General features: G+C 46.3%; 1 protein-coding gene and 1 long non-coding RNA gene across 12 annotated transcripts in view; one reads left to right on the top strand and one right to left on the bottom strand.

The window, feature by feature from the left end:
* Nucleotides 1–18,752, bottom strand: part of SRGAP2 (SLIT-ROBO Rho GTPase activating protein 2) — a 253,962-nt gene that overhangs the window by 36,996 nt on the left and 198,214 nt on the right. For all 11 annotated transcript variants that reach the window (XM_055581776.1, XM_055581777.1, XM_055581767.1 and 8 more), the window contains 4 exons: nt 10,895–10,979; nt 8,149–8,176; nt 6,451–6,475; nt 862–922 (listed from right to left, as the gene is read on the bottom strand). In XM_055581776.1, the coding sequence (XP_055437751.1) occupies nt 862–922; nt 6,451–6,475; nt 8,149–8,176; nt 10,895–10,979 (199 nt within the window). The remainder of the gene's footprint in view (nt 1–861; nt 923–6,450; nt 6,476–8,148; nt 8,177–10,894; nt 10,980–18,752) is intronic.
* LOC129652792 (uncharacterized) lies at nt 10,829–12,318 on the top strand. Its single transcript, XR_008714740.1, has 3 exons — nt 10,829–10,964; nt 11,198–11,339; nt 12,180–12,318. It is a non-coding gene; the product is annotated as an uncharacterized LOC129652792 (long non-coding RNA).

Below are 18,752 nucleotides of genomic sequence, written 5' to 3'. Positions count from 1 at the left end.
TGAATCAAGAGAAGTGATCATCTACATACTTCCTTAGTTCCAAGAAGGTCATTCTGTTAGTGTTCGTATAACTGTCAGCAGAGCATCTGAAAACAACTTCTGATAGCCAGTTCCTAGAAATCTTCATGGCGCTTGCTCAGATATCTGTGCTTTCTAAACACTCTTACACTTGGAAGACTGGTTCTCTGGTAATTCATTTCTTTCCCTAAATCCTGTCCAACCAGCCTAGGAGCTGGTGAGGAATGGAATTTATGAGCCTCAGCTTCGTCCAAGCAGAAGACAGTGTGATCTGACTTAGGCTGAGAAGGAGCCAGCCCCTGCAGACTCTAAATGTTGGCTACAACTTTAGGGGCAGCGACTCACTGAGCTCTGGAGATGTCGTAACCAATAAGACCAAACCAGAACAAAAACTGAATATTACCACGAGTCAATGCAATAGTATAAAAGGAGCTTATTTTCAAAGCAGTCTGCTGCAGAAAGCCAACGTGACATAATGGTCCAGGCGGTGCAGGGGAGATAAGAACACAGGCAAAGACGGTGAGTGATGGCGAAACGAACATGACCACTTCGGGCCAGCTAGACTTACCCACGTGATAGCTATAACTTAAAACTCACTCTCAAGCTGGAAAAGGGAGTGTGTTAGTAGCTAAGGCACCTGGGGGTTAAAAACATATGATACATTTCGCTCAGTGTTTAGGTGTGGCCATTCTGAGGTAGCAAACATTATGTGAACAAATAAGATTTTATTCCTTTTCTGAGAATGTCAGGATGGGAAGTCATTCTCTGTTCTCACTCTGCAAAGAATTCCTGGAAGTTCTTTCCAACTTTGCACAAATATGACAAGGCTGTAATCCTGCTTACCGTGTCTGCTGATAAACCGGATACAGCTTTCTACCACCAGAGGAATTGCCTGGCTGGAATCCTGAAAAGCCAGAGAAACACAGCATTAGAATCTTCAGAGATAGCCCAGGGTCAGGGAAAAAGGACCAAAACTGTGTGGAGCCTGTCTCAGCTGGATGAGAGGCCTGACCACAAGAAGCATCCAGCCTGTGCTCTGAGCCCCGAAGCACACACACAACCACCTGCTTGGAATGCTTCACACAGAAGTCTTACATTCAGCACGTCCTGTATGGAACTAGTCATCTTTTATTCCAAACCAGCTCCCTACACCTGGCCATACAATCAATCAATAGATACATATATTCTACTTCCTAAATATCCCTTAAGTCTATTTATTTCCCTCCATCTGTACTGCCACCAACCCAGCCCAGTCCATCAGTATGTCCATTCCTACCGCTGTCATACTACAAATCAGTGTTTCTTCCCTTATACATGGTTAGTGATCTTTAAAAGTGCTGTGTGCTTAGCTGCTCAGTCGTATCCGACTCTTTGTGACCCCATGGTCTGTAGCCCACCAGGCTCCTCTGTCCATGGGATTTCCCAGGCAAGAATCCTGGAGTGGGTTGCCGTGCCCTCCTCCAGTGGATCTTCCCGACCCAGGGATTGAACCTGGGTCTCCCGTATTGCAGGTGCTTTAAAAGTGCACATTTCATCAGTTACTCTCCAGGCTAAACTCTTTCAAAGCCCTCTCATTATTTTCTGTACGCAGCCTTGTGTGTCCAGGGTCGCATCTTATGCAGGTTTGCCCCCTTCTGCTCCTCCCCCAACTCTGTTTCGGCCACACTGGTCCCTCTTCTGCTCCTCAGTAAGTCCTCCTTTGCTCATAGATTTGAGGGAGTCATTCCTGCTGCTGGAAGCTCTCCTCACCCTGGACCCCCACCCACAGGGTCTCAGGGAAAGCATCACCTCCTTAGGAGTGCTTTTCTAGACTCCCCAGATGAGATGAGAGCCCGTCTCTATGGGGCTGTGCTTGGCCCTCTCGGTACCTGTACTTGGCCTTCACCCCTGATGATGACTTGACCGTGTGGGTATAAATGTTTGTTTGCATTTTGCCACCATTACAGTTCGCGCCCCACAGGGCAGCCCCCGTGTCAGTTGTTGGTGTCCAGTGCTGGCTAGGATGCTTTCACACAGCAGGTGTTCAGTTAATATCAGTGGAAGGTAGCAGGATGAATCCACAGGAGCATCAGGATGGGGTTTTGTTTGGAATAAAAGGCAAGAAAAAACCAACTCTTGGACACAGTAGAGACTAATTGGTACTAAACTAAGGCCTCCCAGATGTCCATCTTCGCTCTGCCATTATGCTGGACAACCCTGCCATATATTTAACTTCTCTGGGCCTTAACTTGATATCTACCAACTGGGGAGGGGTTGGTGGTGAGGAGAGTAGTATTTCCTATTGGCACATAAACATAGTACTTTGCATTTACAAAAGAATTTATAGAGGTGTTGGGTCATGTATTAAGTGATTTAGATGGGCGGTTCCTGGTAACAACCCTACTGGGTATGTATTAATATTATCCTCATTTGACAAATGAGGAAATGAAGGCTCAGCAAGGTGAAATAGCTGCTTATGGACACAGCTGGTAAGTACAGACGCCAGGATTCGAATCTGGGCAGTCTCCCCCTGAGACCATACATCTCACTACCACCCATACTGCATCCCGGGAGCTTGGCAAACATAGCCGGGTGTGAATACCAACTATTACTGAAAATCAGTAGGGTTTTCTACTGCCGCTAAATGCATTAATACCTCAGCTCTAAGGAAGAAAGGGATGAGGCAGAATGACTTTAAACCTAGCTATAAAGGGTTTTGGGCCTCCCTGGTGGCTCAGGGAGGCATTCCCCTGCAGGAGACCTGGGTTCGATCCCTGGTCGGGAAGATCCACTGGAGGAGGACCCAGCACCCACTCCAGTGTTCTTGCCTGGGAAATCCCATGGACAGAGGAGCCTGGCGGGCTACAGTCCACGAGGTCGAAGGAATCAGACACGAATGAAGGACTAAACAACACAACAGAAAGGGCTTCAGATGTTCAGGACAGAGACTAAGTTCTCCATTGGGGTGGGTCCTGTGACTTCTGTCCATTTAACAGGTTTGTTTGTACCCCTCTTCTGGCTCTGAATTTTCTACTGTAGCCAGGAGTTTGGCTGCAATCAGGGAAGCAACTGGCCCTCATGAAGAAGCCAGGCTGACAGAAGAGCCGCTCCCAAGTGTGCTGGGAGCCCATGATGCTGTCACAGGGAGTGGAGTGAGGCACGCTGCGGCTGCAGTCACGAAGGCCTCAGCGACCCAAACGCTCATCTCACGACCCCAGCCCCGCCTGCTTCCTCCAGCCTTCCGCCTTCAGTAGCCAGCATCTGCCTTCTTTTTGCCATCACTAATTATACCAGTCAGCCTAGGATGATCTCAGAGGAAGAATTTTCATCAGCTTTTCCATACACCAACGAAGAAAATGGGTTCCACTATAAAAAACTCCCAAACCCCATTTTTTGGAGGTCTTTTCTATCTTTACAAACATTATTATACTTGTCATTTACCAATAGTAGCAGTAGTGATGAGGACAACGATGTGAGCGTATATAAAGTTTTTCTGGCCTTAAGTTTAAACATAATAAAGATCCAGAGGGAGGGAGGTCAGGCAGCACAGGTTCTGGGCTTCAACGAGTTGTGTGAGTGCACAATCCTGCCTAGACTTGTGGGAGAAGGGACATCAATGGTAGTTAAAGGGAAGTGCTCAGGGTTGCAGAAAGCAGAGCACCAAAGATATTAAGCTGCGTGTCCGTGGCTACCAGTGGTACATCAGAAGCAGTTCAGAGGATAACCTCTTGCAGACAAGAGTGCACCAGAGGGGGCCTGTCCTACTGCAGAGGCATATTTCCCCCAGTCCCCACTGCTCCAGTGGAGCCTAAGAGTCCAGTGAAAACAAATACTGGACAAAGTCATGAAGGCTTCAGACGCTCTTCTTGTAATATTTCTGAAGTCTGAGTGAATTCACTCCCCAGGACATGCCCGGTGAGGACTCTCACTTGGCCATCGATCATGCTGCACACAGCTGACTGCGCAGGGTCTCTGTGTGTTCCTGTTCAGTGCCTGTCTCTCCCTTTCTTCCTCTCCGCTTCCCTCCTCCAGTGTTAGAATCCATGTCAGTTTAATTCTTCTGATTATAGTCTTTTTGGTCATATAAGCCCAGGATTGGAAGGGGTCTTGAAGGATAACTGGGTCAAATCTCCATTCAATCAGAAGAAAGGAACTTTAAACCAAAAGTGGAGGGAGAAATGTAGCAAACACAACTTGGGAAAGATGGTAAAGCAGGGGCCCAGTGATTTGCAGGGGAAAACAATCAAGAAGGTGGCCAGAAATTGTCTAAATGTGGCACCGTTTGGCATAACTCCTCGTGCGTGGATTTCTCCAGGTACTGATCTTTGATACACTTGTCAGATTTCCACTTTCACCATGGGAGAAAACACTTGATTAGATGTCGGTAATAAGGAAAAAAGAGGCATCAGCGTTCACATGTGGGGCTTCAGGGATTGTGAGGAATGGAGGGTCCCCCGTAAGAGAAGGAGAGAAGTAAGGAGAGGCGCTAAGGAACCGAAGATGTGGCTGGGAAGCTGAGGAGACAGACACTGAGGGTCGGGGGGGGCCAACTCAACTCCCGAGCACCAATGTCCTGCCTATTAGTTAGGAGTTGGATACAAAGACTCTGAACAACAGCAATACCGGACAAGTGGACGCCTTGGGAAGGAGAGAGGTAGATTCATCTAAGGCAACGCAAGTGACAAGGCAAAGAGTATGGAGGCAAGTCAAAAGAGGGCCAAACCATGGGGCAATGCCTACAACTCGAGAAACAGAGAGATGGGCTGGGAAAGAAGATATGGAAGTAACAGGAAAGAGAAAATTCTGGGCCTGATGGGAGGATGGAAAGCTTAGAAAAAAGCAGTTGAGGATTCTTTTTTTTTAAAGAAAAGTCAGATGGTGGACTTTTGGTGGAGTCAAAAATGACTGGAACCCATTGGGGACCCTCAAAAACAAAAGCTACTGGATTCTTCTTCTTGTTTGGCCGATTTGCCATCAACAACCAAACAAATTATATTTCCTGGTTACTTATATAAGATTATGTCTCTTCCAAGTTACTTACTATTTACCTTCCTGAGTATTTTAGAAAAACACTGACCCACCATTAGATTTGACCTGCTGGGAAAAAAGTGAATGAAACAAGGTCTTTACCTGACTGGGGTTCTGGGTGCACCTTGGAACCGAGTTCTTACACGAGTCTAGTACCAGATAAGTGCGCTAGGCACAGCAGGCTGAAAACCAGATGGGCGCCACTCCTCCCTGATTACAGTCCAACCAGGGACGCATACCGCCAAATTGTGGCCGCTGGCACTCCTCCCACCCAGGCTCCACCTCCTCATAGGAGGCTCAGTTTCAGTCCAGGAAATGAAAGGAACAAACTTCAAGTTCAATCCTATTCTTACTTTTGAAGAAGGGGGCAGCAGGGGGGGATGGGCAGGGCTTGCTCCCTCTTTAAGATATCCACCTATTAATTTTAAATGTAATAAATGGTCTCTGGGAGGCACTTCATTCCTCTCTAGTTTTAAATGAAATGATGAAAGAAAGGGGGAGAAGAAAGAAATAGAGGAACAAGAGGAAAGAGAATTGCAATGACATTTTTATAATTTAAAAAATGTGTAATTGCATCTGATGGTGTTCTCATTAAAAGGAGATACAAAATTGAGAAGGGAAAAAAACCATGACCACAAAGCAAAGTCAAGTGCGGCTGTGTTATCAACTTCCCCAGCTGGACCGCCCAGCCAGCTGAAGCAGTGAGATCGGCTGAAGATCCTGCAGGGGGCTGCCATGGCCACAGAGACCACTACATTCCATTATCTCCCTGTGGCTACAGCCACTGCGAATTACCCAAAATGATTTTTAAAGCCTGGATCAGCTTTCCCTTGAGTAGACACAGAGACATTTCTGAGCTCTCTCCACCCCCTCCCTCTTTCGTGGTCTCCTAGAGAAGGGGCGCAACTTCAAAGACAGTTCTGGCCCAATCTGCCACAGTCAAACCAGATCTCTAGTATATAAGAGAGAGTAAATGGCCAGAGAGGAGAGAACCAGGTCAGAAAGACACCCATCCCTGCCCACTAAGTCAATGAAGTTGCCGCAACATTAAACAGACTATGTCTAAGGGGCTTCCCAGGTGGCGCTAGTGGTAAAGAACAGGCCTACCAATGTAGGAGACATAAGAGACGTGGGTTCAATCCCTGGGTCGGGAAGATCCCCCAAAGAAGGAAATGGCAACCCACTCCAGTACTCATGCCTGGAGAATTCAATGCAGAGAGGAGTGTGGTGGGCTCCAGTCCATACAGTTGCAAAGAGTCGGACACGACTGAAGCAACTTAGCGTGCATGCATTATGACTAAACTGTACAGTCCAAATGCTAGCATGAAGTCAGGAAAGTGTCTTCCCCATCCACCGTGGAGCTCCATAAATATCTGGGATGTCACCATTTTTACCAGACACACCTGGCTCTTGCAGGGTCCTTACCTGTTTCCTCACAGTTGAGCTACGCCTGTGGTCAATGGGGAGGAAAAAGAGAAAACGGGATTAAAAACAATCTGTGAGGTGGCTAATGAAATAAGTCACATTAATCAGCTCAGGTCCAGAAGTGGCTAAGAGACTTGGTAAGTTACCTTTCAAATAAAGCCCAATCAAGCTCTTTTCACGAAAGCTTAGCGGTTTCTGCTTTTAATGTCTGCCACCATTCAAAAGAAGACTCGGAGGGAACTGGCTCAATTCACAGTAAAATATGTATGGGTCAGACAACAGGAAGACCTCTGTGTGCAAGGAGACACTAATAAACACCAAAGGAAGCTATGGTTTTCTTTCTTTTGAAAATCCTTAGGGAAAAGTTAGGGAGTGATTTTCCTGGAATTTAGAGGGTAGAGGGTCCAGACTGGAAGGAATCTTGGTGATTCCATAGGTCAATGCTTTTCAGGCTGTGTTTAGCCTTGGAAGCCTTTTCTCCAAGGGAATTTGATTCAGACAGCAACATCCCAAGCAAGGAGAGCAGCTCTATCTCTCTGAGCAAAGGTAGGAGGTAGGGACCAGAGTTGGGCTGCTGGGCACCGTCTGCCCCTTCCACTAGGCTGCTCTTAAGGAACTCTCTGGAATCCTAGAGCTTCCTGGATCTAGGTGAATGCTCTCTCTTGTCTTATAGATGAGGAACTGGAGTTCAGAGAGGGGAAGAGAACAGCCCAAAGTCACACAGTGAATAAACACAGCATAAGGAAATTCAGCTCAGCTCTTTTCACTCCGCAGATATGGAACTTCAGGTGAACTCAGACTAAGACTCTATCACCAAGAAGATAGAATCCCATTATCCTGATTCCCTCCAGTCAATGAGACTAGTATATTAATGGGATCTTTATTGTAATCCACAATGACAAAATGATGAAAAGCAAATGAAGGCATTTTTGAATAATGAGCCTATAATTGTAAACAACTTCATGATTATTGTATGTGCTGGCAGATATAAGTGGTTTATATATAATGGGCTAACCCGGGGTCTCTAAGGAGTCCAGCTCATGAAAGCTCTTTCCCCCGTTAAATCGGCACATTTGTAGGCATCTGAGAACCACTGGCTGAATGAAAGCCTTGCTATCTGCCAACTCATGCGTTTTCTCATAGCAGCTCCATGACTGAGAGGGAAAATATTTGGCTGGGGTGGGGGAGGGCGGGGAAGGTGGGGAAAGACTGGGAGGGCTGCATACTTGTACATCAGGCGAGGATTTGTACCAATGCTGTGGGCGAGCAATGCAATGTAATATTTCATTATCCAGCGACACTCACTATTAGAGGCTGTCATCTTTTCCATGTATAAAAAAAATTTTCAGGTCAAAGGCTATCTTCTGATCTTCCTTCCCTGGATCAGAGACTTCCTAAAACCCACATGGTGAAGGCTAGACACTCAGGTGAGGTTTCCAGGGTCCTCCAGCATTGACCATTTCAGGTCACTGGGACTATTTCAGCCAATGGTAATTCCCTTCACTCAGTTCTGCTCAGCAAACCTCATTTCCATTTGAGGCCAGATGGGGTCAGCAAGGCAAAGGGATGGAAGCCACCCCAGCCCTAGGCCACTCCTAGGCCATCCAACGAACGCCCCTAGCTCAGCTCCTTGGCTCCTTACCCACCCAGGAAGGGTCTCTCTCCACCCATCCCAGGGCTGTCCCAGGCCACACCTACCTGGCCAGACTGCAGTCTGTCCGCTGACCTGTTGGAAAGACAGAGGCAAAAAGCACGTGTTGAAGCAAATGAGGTGAAAGGGGAGAGCTGCTCCCAGGAATGACAGTGTCTGCCCTTCTCCCCAGGGAGCCTCTAGCCTCACGCTGTGACTAGACTTCCAGGCGAAAAAGAAGACAGCACCCAGGGCCTCTTTCTGGGCAAGTGCTGTTCCTGCTGCTTGTTCCCAGCCCAGGGCTGCTGGTGTCCTGAAACACTGGGCTTGCTGAGTCTGCTTCCCAGCGGGAAAACGGGTGGACACAAGGGAAAAATAGTAAGGCGGGTCATACCTCAGAGAACAAATTATTAGAAACCTTCCCAGAGATGAAATTTAGCTTTTCTTCTCTGTGTACTGGTGTGTGTATGGCGGGGAGGGAGGGACAAGCTTGCTTGCCCTTCAGTATATGAACACACACACACACACACACACACACACACACGTGTGTTTGAGGGTGGAGGGTGGAAGGCGAAGAAGGAAGGAATAGTTATTTGGGGAGAATATGCTCCATATGTGGAAGCTCTCCTTTTAGATACTAAACCCTCAGTATGGTTGGGCTGCATGAGATTTAAAATGCTGATACTGCTATTAGACTGGGGCTCTCGATCCAACAGTGGGCCCTAGTACTAAATTGAAAGGATCACAGCCAGCCTTAAAAAATGAGATTGAAGATCTTAACATTCATCTGAAATATTCTCATGCTTTTAAAAAACTTGGGCCATTATGTAATCTGTGTTGCTTTTTTTGGGTCCACAGTTAACTGAGCTTGGTCTGTATGAGACTGTATTAGATACACCAGGCAAAGTGTAAGCAAGAACTGAGCTGGAGGACAGACCAGCTCCCACGTTCCTGGAAAGGCAACTGCAAGGGCGGGGGGAGGGCAGGGCTCTATCTTGCCTTTAAAGGTTGCTAATTGTTGATTACAGTTCAGCTCATCTAGAACAACACCCTCCCCCACCCCAACAGTCTCTCTTACTAAAGGCTCAGCTTTCATCTGCAAAAATATTATTCCGAGCCATTATTTCCAACATCTGTCCCATTTCCATTCTGGAATATTCATACACATCAATTATCCCTCTGTGGCAAGTACAAGGGGCTCTTGCGTTTTGATGACAAATGCATACAGAAGGCAGGGACATGATGACTTGCACACAGGAAGATCTATTTTTTTCCTTATTGCCAGAACTTGTCATCTCTCGATGAAGGCAATGTGCAGCACTAATGAATGGTTGCCAACCTTCGCTCCCTGTAGTAGCACATTTGGTAATATGCACATGTGTTGCAAACCCATTCTCTCTCTCATACGCACACATACACACAGTCTCTCTCACACTCTGAGGCTGGTTCCCCATCTCACGTATGGGTCATGCTTAGACTATCTTGGCAAAAAGAAATCACAGTTGTAATTTGTTTCAAATAGTTCTGGGCATTCTTTCCTCTGATTCCCCACAGAGCAACCTGCTAACCCAAGAGTAAAGACTTCCTATAAGCAAAGTTTAGACCTGTTCAGCCTGAGTCCCTTGGGTGTGTATGTGGGGTGGGGGATGGGGGGTTGCGGGGAGAAGAAAACAGAAGTTACTTAACAGGCTTTCATCACATAAAAGAAAATGCATTAAAAATCACAAGATCAAAGACATTAGAGATAAAAGAATTAATCACCAGGGGAAATCGTTCAGGGCAGGAGAACAGGATAAGAAGGGTGGGTTAGGAGGCTCTGGAATGGAAAGTGGGGCTCTGATTCCTGGGGCCTTTGAGCCAATGAGCACGGTATACTTGTCTAGATTCTGCACTCAGTCTGAGGAGAGCTCAAGAATTGATTTGAGAACATCCGAGCTCTGTGAGAGCAGCTTTTGCCTTTCGCTGCTGGTACTACCTGTCCCGGCCTCCATCTTTAAGAGAGGAGATCAGTGGGGCAAGGAGGAGGGCGCAGGGCATTCAGAGGCATCCCCGACCTGGGAATCCCATTAATCAGAGGGTGCTGAGAGCTGGGCAGGAGAGCTGGGCAGGGTGCCAAAAATCCCAGGGAAGCTTCTCTTTCAACTTCTGCCTTCTGTTTGACAGCTGAGGATAAAGTCCAGAGTGCCAGTCCAGCCCTCTGCCTTGCTACTTTCCAGGGTCTGATTAAAATCATCTTATGAGACCAGACAGTCCGCTCAGCACCAGAGCCTCCACCTGGCTAAAGCAAGGAGAGGGCTGCTTCTGAGCCCCAGGACCCTTCAAAGCAAGAGAGAAGCACTGCCCACCCTGACGCTACTGAGAGCTGCAGCCTGCCCAGCACCCCACCCTTGGGACGCCTCTCCCCCGCTCAGAGCAGCTGTGTAGCTCACCGCACAGCTCCCCACCCTCTAGATCCAGCCTCCGTCCTGCCACAGAGGAGCCGAGAGTTTGACCAAAGGGCCTGGAGAGGAAAGGACCCATCAGCTCCTTGGCCCGGGTAGCAGCAGAGGAGGCACAGGAGGGGGTGGAGCGCAGGCACGCTCCATTGAAACGAGTAGCTGATGCACACTGGTGCTTCATTAAGCACGGGCCTTGCCCCATTACTCAGGCAGTCAGCTGGGGCGTGTGCTTCCACATCGAACAGGCGAGGAAAAGCAATGCGTTCACATAACCAGATCGGGGCCACTCTACTGAGGAGGGAGGCACGTGCTCAGCGCTAGTGCCAGGACCCGGCCTGCCCCTTGCTGCCAAGCCTCCCACAGAGCCCACACTCACTCTCTCCCAGGGTTTTCTGGAGAAGGTCGTGCTTGGCTTGTAGCTTGGTGATGAGGTTCCTGCCCTCCAGGTATTCCTTCATTTTCTGTAAGGCAAGAGGAGGACAGAGAGCATTCAGACTCCAGAAGGGGAGGAAAAAAAAAAATCACAGACGCTCAGCTGTACAATTCCCTTTCTAAGAGGGCTTTTGGTTTCTGACCCAATTTCCACTGGGTTCCTTTTTTATTTTTTTTAAAGGCCCTGAGCATCTGAGCAGCTGCTGATTTTCCTGGTGGATTAGTGTCCTGCTTTATGTCTTCCTAGGAGCTCCACGTCGGCCACTGAAAGAAACTGTCTCCTTGAGTCCGAGCCCCGCATCCATCTTTTTCAGCTCCACTGAAGAGCTGAGGGTGGAGGGACTCATGGAGCCCCGCCTTCCTGGGGAGAGGACACACACCTGCGGCTGGTCAGCTTGTCCCCTCTCCCGGCACCCTCCCCTCCAGGCCCCTCCCAGGATGCATTCCTTCACACCAGCAGCAGTGTCAAGGCTCAGCCCAGCCCAGCACTCAGAGCATCTCTATCTGAGCTGTATTTTAATCGGCCTGCTCCTCTATTCTGCACGGAGTCTCTGCAGAAAGCTTGGGCTTTCTGAGCACACAGAAGGAGGGGCTGCCACACCCCACTTGCATAACACACACTGGAGGTTCCAAACACAGATGAGGTTTATGGAAATGCGATCCCATCTGCTCTGACAGTCGAAATATGAGTGCTGCACTGCGCTTTGTGGCTGACTTCTCTCAACCCTTGTCTGCTCAGTGAGAGACTGTATTTCCCTGGACAATTCAGCCAATCTTCAAAACAACCCTATGAACCATGATAACCATTATCCCCATTTTACGGATGAGGATGCTGAGATTTGGGGAGATTCAGTAAGTGGCTTTAGGTCAAACAATTAGTGAGTGGTGGAGCTAGTCTCCATATACGGAGTTAGGCAATACAATATGTGTTTTTATTTTTTAATTTATTTTTTGGCCACGCTGCGTGGCATGTGGGATCTTCATTCCTGGACCAGGGATTGAACCTACACCCACTGTAATGGAAGTTTGGAGTCGTAACCAGTGGACTGCCAGGGAAGTCCCCAATGTGTGCTTTTAATCGTTATGATAAAGTGCTTGATTTGCTATGGTGCAGAGCAGAAGGAGAGAAGCAGAATAAAACCAGTTTTTAGAGTACTTTAGCATGCATTTGACTTCCAGGATAACTGCATACAGCCCACAGGGACGACATCATTGTTTCCTTACTGCAGATGAGGACAGACTGGGGTGCTGCTGACAGCTGCAAGCCCAAAAGTGGTTGTGCCAAGCCCAGATCCCAGGCCTCTGGACTCTCATCACGGTGTCTTTCCCACCCCACCCTACTGCTGTTCACGGGCATCTCAGTTTGCCTTGGATGTCTTATGCTGCAATGGTTCATCTGCTGGGTCGTGGTCATCTGCCCACCTCTAAACTCAGAGGCAAAACTGCAGTGTCTCCCCGAGGGTGATTTGTGAATCACTGTTGATCCATAAAGTAGTTGAAGAGGTAAGTGGATATAACACTTAAAATGATAATTGTTCTGCCTTTTTTTAAATGTACGAACCAAAAAGTATAGATCAAGCCTTTGGGGTGAAAGTAGAAAGAAAAGGTGCAAAAACTGTGAGTTACTTTTAATAATCTCTTTACCTTTCTGCGCAGTGTGAACTTTTAACTGAGTGCATATTTCTCTCTCTCCCTTATAAAAACAAAGAAAAATGCAGCTTTCTCTGGGATGCTCATCTTCACCCTCCCACGTTCACCCAGCTGCTCCTGCGTAGACGTTGGCAGATCTCTGACAGCACTTCTCACCCAGCCCTGTCATGGGGGCTTTGTCGCTCCTGTCTCTTTCCCTCCAGATGGTCCCCTCTCTGTGGTTGGAGACCATGGCATTCATTATTCTTCGTGTCCCTGATACTTAGCACTGTGCCCAGCGGACAGCAGACACTCAACAAATCCTTGAAAATTAGTAAATAAATGAACAGTCTCACTTTCCTCTGGCTAGAACCTTCCTCAGCAGTGACAAACCATGCCTTCAAGTATGCCCCTACTCTCTGAATTAAATAGAAGACAAACAAAAAACAAGCCCTATGCCACGTCATTTCTGCTGCTTTCCTCACGACCCATTCCCTCCGCTCCCTGGTGCTTCTGCACGAGAACACCTGCTTAAACACAGGTCTGTTGTCACCTTCCTCATCCCATCTGCTCCAGCTGCCAGCTCACCTGCTGCCAGTCTTCCCGGCGTGACCCCCTCATCCCCAGCCAATGCCAACTGTGAAGCCTGGAACAGTACTTCAGGGCTCAGAGGTGAAACACCTTCAGGAAACATCCACTGTGAACATCTGAACCGCCAGAGGCCCCTCTTTGGAAGTTCATCCCAAGGAGACTCTAAAGGCTTCCTAATGAGGGAAAATTCGCCCATGGTAACCCTTAAAATGAGACCAGAGAGCTCAGAAAACAGCCCGAGTTCTGAAAGGAGATGCAAACTCCTTCCTGTCACTCATGTGTATACTTGTGATGTCAGAAACCATTTTTTTCATTCATGTTCACAGTTCGCTGCTTAACTCTGGCTGTCACTCAGTGAACCATTAAAATAAATAACAATCTGATAAAGAGGTATGATGAATTACCTTTTCGGGTTCCACTAAACCCTGAAGGATCAAAAGCTGTGTCAAGCTATGACCTGCATCCCTAATAGTGGAAACAGTGGTAGGAAGTTTTCCATCTGGGCAAGCTGGAGATGCGGAGGTAAAAGCATCCTATTTGCAGGCATATCATTTATCACTTTCCTGTCCCGCCCATAATGTGCTCATCTTTACAAGAGGTCGGCTGGGAGAGTAACCGGCCTTTCCTGGAGGAGTTTGCTTAGCAGCATCGGGTGCTGCTGTCCTGACACACAGCTGAAGACGAGGCAGGAAGGTGGCTTTTCAATGATTTCTGGAGAGCAGGGGCCAAAAGAACTGTTCACGGGTAATTTCAAAATCCTTCCTTGGGCAATGAGAGTCATTTCCTTATCTAAACCATGTCCCAATATTAGGTAATTAATTTTCTTTCATTCCACTTCCTATACCCTGCTCCTCTCTCCAAACCTCTAAAGGTAGAGTGATCACCTGGACCTTTCCTCAGTGGAGAAGAAAGAAAAGGATCACGGTCAATTCCAGATCACCAAAATGAAGTCAAATTCCTAAAACACAGCCTGACTGCCACACCCCGTTAGCTGCTCCCACCCGCCCCACTCCATCATTTAACCCTCAATATTACCCAAACTGAGAATTTCGTCCAAAAGGAGAAAGGGAAGCAAGAGTCTATTGAATGATTTTGGGTTTTGCCATTGTGAACCTTCAATTCAGTTTTTATGATCTCATTAATTTCTTTCTTAATAATTCTTAATTTAGTATTAACAGTCAGTGATGAGTTTTATTCACTGAAAAGGATTAGTATGATACTTTTTCTTTCTGAGCCCACCCTCCCTTACAGACATTTTAACTGTAGTAAGATGAAGAAGGCTAAGTTGGTATACTTGAGTCCTACCACTTGTAACTCTTCTGACCTTGGGCAAGTCACTTAACTCCCAGAACTTAAGTTTCCCCAACTGAAAAATGGGGATAATATCTTTTTTCACAAGGGTGTGCAAGATGAAATAAAGTAACAACCATGACTATGATTGACGCCAACCAGCAGATACTCAAAAGTGTTCCTTATACAGAATCACTTGGTCAACTAACTGAAAAACAGCCCTTCCCTCAATTTCTTTGCTCTATGCTAATACTTGAGAAAGCTTGGCAATTCCCTGGTGGTCCAGTGGTTAGGACTTTCACTGCCAAGGGCCTGGGGTTCAATCTCTGGTTGGGGAGGTGAGATCCTCAAGCCACGTGGTGCCACCAAAAACAAAAACAAAACAAACTCAAAGCAGGTTTCCATCCTTTAAAAAGAAAAAAAGGAGGCACAAGAATGGTTTTCAAATTTAATTTTAAAATGCCTCCTCCCTTTAAATACATTCTTACCATGGTGCTATACAACACATGGACCTTGCCTACCCATTAAATTTAATCTGTGAACCCAAGGTCACAAGTCTCCACCATGATGAGAAAAGGGTGGCTGGGAGGAGTGAGCTGTGCCTAGTCAGCCCTGCGCAGTGCACAGATACACACAGATGTCCTTACGGGGCCTTCTTCCCCACCAGCCAAGCACACTGACATTTCCCCTCCTACCCGTCAATTTTTAAAGCCGGAGACAGCTGTCAGACAGAATACATAATAGAGCAAGCCATTTCCCCTCCTGAATTGCATGGCAGGGGCAGTCATTCATTTATACCTACTTAGTCTACTCAAGGCTATGGTTTTTCCAATGGTCATGTCTGGAGAAGGAAATGGCAACTCACTCCAGTATTCTTGCCTAGAGAATCCTGTGAACAAAGGAGCCTGTCCACATGGGACCCCATGGACTGCTGTCTATGGGGTCGCACAGAATCGGACACGACTGAATCAACATAGCATGCATACATGCATTGGAGAAGAAAAGGCAACCCACTTCAGTGTTCTTGCCTGGAGAATCCCAGAAACAGAGGAGCCTGGTGGGCTGCTGTCTATGGGGTCGCACAGAGTCGGACACGACTGAAGCGACTTAGCAGCAGCAGCAGCAGCAGCTGGTTAGTGAGCAGACTAGAGATCTCTTCATAAAATTAGAGATATGGAGGGAACATGTCATGCAAGGATGGGCATGAAAAAGGACACAAACAGTAAGGACCTAACAGAAGCAGAAGAGATTAAGAAGAGGTGGCAAGAATACACAGATGAGCTATACAAAAAAAGTCTTAATGACCTGAATAACTATGATGGTGTGGTCACTCACCTAGAGACAGACATCCTGGAGTGCGAAGTCAGGTGGGCCTTAGGAAGTATTACAACAAACAAAGCTAGTGGAGGTGATGGAGTTCCAGCTGAGCTATTTAAGATCTTAAAAGATGATACTGTTAAAGTGCTGCACTTAATATGTCAGCAAATTTGGAAAACTCAGCAGTGGCTAAAGGACTAGAAAAGGTCAGTTTTCATTCCAATCCTAAAGAAGGGCAATGCCAAAGAATGTTCATACTACTGTACAATTGCGCTCATTCACATGTTAGTAAGGTTATGCTCAAAATCCTTTAAGCTAGACTTCAGCAGTTTGTGAACTGAGAACTTCCAAATGTATAAACGGGATTTAGAAAAGGCAGAGGAACCGGAGTTCAAATTGCCAACATCCATTGGATCATAGAGGAAGCAAGGGAATTCCAGAAAAACATCTATTCTTGCTTCATTGACTAGGCTAAAGCCTTTGACTGCATAGATCACAACAAACTGAAAATTCTTAAAGAGATGGGAATACCAGACCACCTTACCTGTCAAATCTGATGCGGGTCAAGAAGCAACAGTTAGAACCGGACATGGAACAACAGACTAGTTCAAAATTGGGAAAGGAATGTGACAAGGCTGTATATTGTCACCCTGCATATTTAACTTATGTGCAGAGTATACCATGTGAAATACCAGTCTGGATGAATCACAAATTGGAATCAAGCTTGCTGAGAGAAATATCAACAATCTCAGATACGCAGATGATATCCCTCTAATGGCAGAAAGCGAAGAGGAACAAAAGAGCCTCTTGATGATAGTCAAAGAGGGGAGTAAAGCTGGCTTAAAACTCAACATTCAAAAAACTAAGATCATAGTATCTGGTGCCATCACTTCATGGCAAATAGAAGGGGAAAAAGTAGAAGCAGTGACAGATTTTATTTTTGGGGGCTCCAAAATCATTGCTGATGGTGACTGCGGCCATGAAATTAAAAGACATTTGCTTTTTGGAAGAAAAGCTATGACAAATCTAGCTTTTTAAAAAGCTGAGACATCACTTTGTAGACAAAGGTCCATAAAGTCAAAGCTACGGCTTTTCCAGTAGTCATGTACAGACGTGAGAAATGGACCATAAAGAAGGCTGAGCACTGAAGAATTGATGCTTTTGAACTGTGGTGCTGGAGAAGACTCTTTGAAAGTCCCTGGGACTGCAAGGAGATCAAACCTGTCAATCCTAAAGGAAATCAACTCTGAATATTCATCGAAAGGACTGATACTGAAGCTGAAGCTCCAACACTTTGGCCACCTGATGCAAAGAGCTGACTCTTTGGAAAAGACCCTGATGCTGGGAAAGACTGAAGGCAGGAGGAGAAGGGGGCAGCAGAGGATGAGATGGTTAGACAGCATCACTGACTCAAGGGACATGAATCTGAGCAAACTCTGGGAGATAGTGAAGGACAGGGGAGCTTGGCATGCTGCAGTCATGGGGTCGCAAATAGTCAGACACAACTTACTGACTGAACAACAACAACAACAACAACAACAGCCTATGAGAAGGGAACTGGTTAAATGAACGATGTAGCATCTGTCTGTACAAATGAAATTCTGCTCAGCCATTAAAAAAAGAGTTAGATCTTTTTGGAATAAATTGAAGATAATATCCCAAATAAATTAAGTAAAAACAGCAAAGTGAAGAACAGTGTTGATGATACACTTCTATTTGTATTTCTATTTATTTTATTTCCTCATATTTCTAATGTAATAATATTATATTAAAGGGTACATCAGTGGTTGTGTCCATACAGAACACCTTTGGAAGGACACAGAAGAAACTGGTGTCAGTCACTGGCAGGAAGTGTGGGTTAGGAACAGGTAGAGGCTTGACTTCCTTGCTTTTTTGAAATCTTTGCATCTTTTAAAAAAATCTTTAATAGTTACAATAAAATAGGCAATGGGAAAAAAGGCAGACAGTGCAGGATTGCATGTTACAGAAGATAAGTGATGCAAAGCCAAGGAGATCAGAAAACCTCTGTCTTCTCACTTAGAGCAAAAGAGCAGAAAGCTGAGCAGTTCCCAAGCCTTCCCCTGACCTCAGCTTCCTCATCAGGGCAAAGAGGAAAAGCTCGTGTTTTGACACCAGGAGACCAGTACACTAGAGTTCTGGTTTCAGCTCTTGCTGAAGACCTTGAACAAGCTACCCATCCTTTTTGAATTTTTGTTGTTTTTTAGTTCTTGAAAGAAAAATCTTTCAAATGAGAACATTTGGCTAGATGATTTTAAAAAAACACCTGAAGCTTTAAAATTTCATGATTATTTTCCCGGTACTCTTGCAAATGACCGACCTTTATAGATCATGCTTCAAGTTTCCAATTGCTGTCATCTGGGCAGATCAATCTGATGACAGCCAAGAGCGCTCAGAAAGTATCCCCAGCAGCCCTCTGGGTCACTAGGCACACTACCAGGAATCAAAGCCATGACCAGAGACCTCTTTCTAACTTTCCAAAAGAAGGGAACCCCCAAGAGGAGATACTCTGATGTCTTTGAAGGGCACTGGGAAACACGGGAAACAGAAGGGTAAATGTTTGTAAAGGCCAAGACTAAGGGAAGGACACCTGCAGTTGTCTTGGCTTTGTGGGGTTGGCAAGCACAGGCAGACATCCTGGCGAACATTCACACACCACCTTTTCTTTGCCACCCACCCCCCCAAAGTCCTTTTAACATGAACTGAATTATCTGACGCATTCCAAACACCAATCACAAAAATGGTGAACTCTTTTACAAATCTGTTACTAGAGAAGCCTGGACAAAAAAGCTTTCTGTTAGCCAAGGAAATTTACACACAATTTTGATAAGTAGCATTATGGTCACAAAAGACAGGAAATGAGTTAGTGGACATCAATGCATTCAGACAGAGGTGAAAGGGTGGGCAGGATTTGGGAGATTGCTGGTCTGAATATGGTCATTCCTGCTCTTACTAAA

This window comes from Bubalus kerabau, chromosome 5 (genome assembly GCF_029407905.1).
Source record: "Bubalus kerabau isolate K-KA32 ecotype Philippines breed swamp buffalo chromosome 5, PCC_UOA_SB_1v2, whole genome shotgun sequence".
NCBI lineage: Eukaryota > Metazoa > Chordata > Mammalia > Artiodactyla > Bovidae > Bubalus > Bubalus kerabau.
This window is presented reverse-complemented; position numbering and strand designations above follow the sequence as displayed.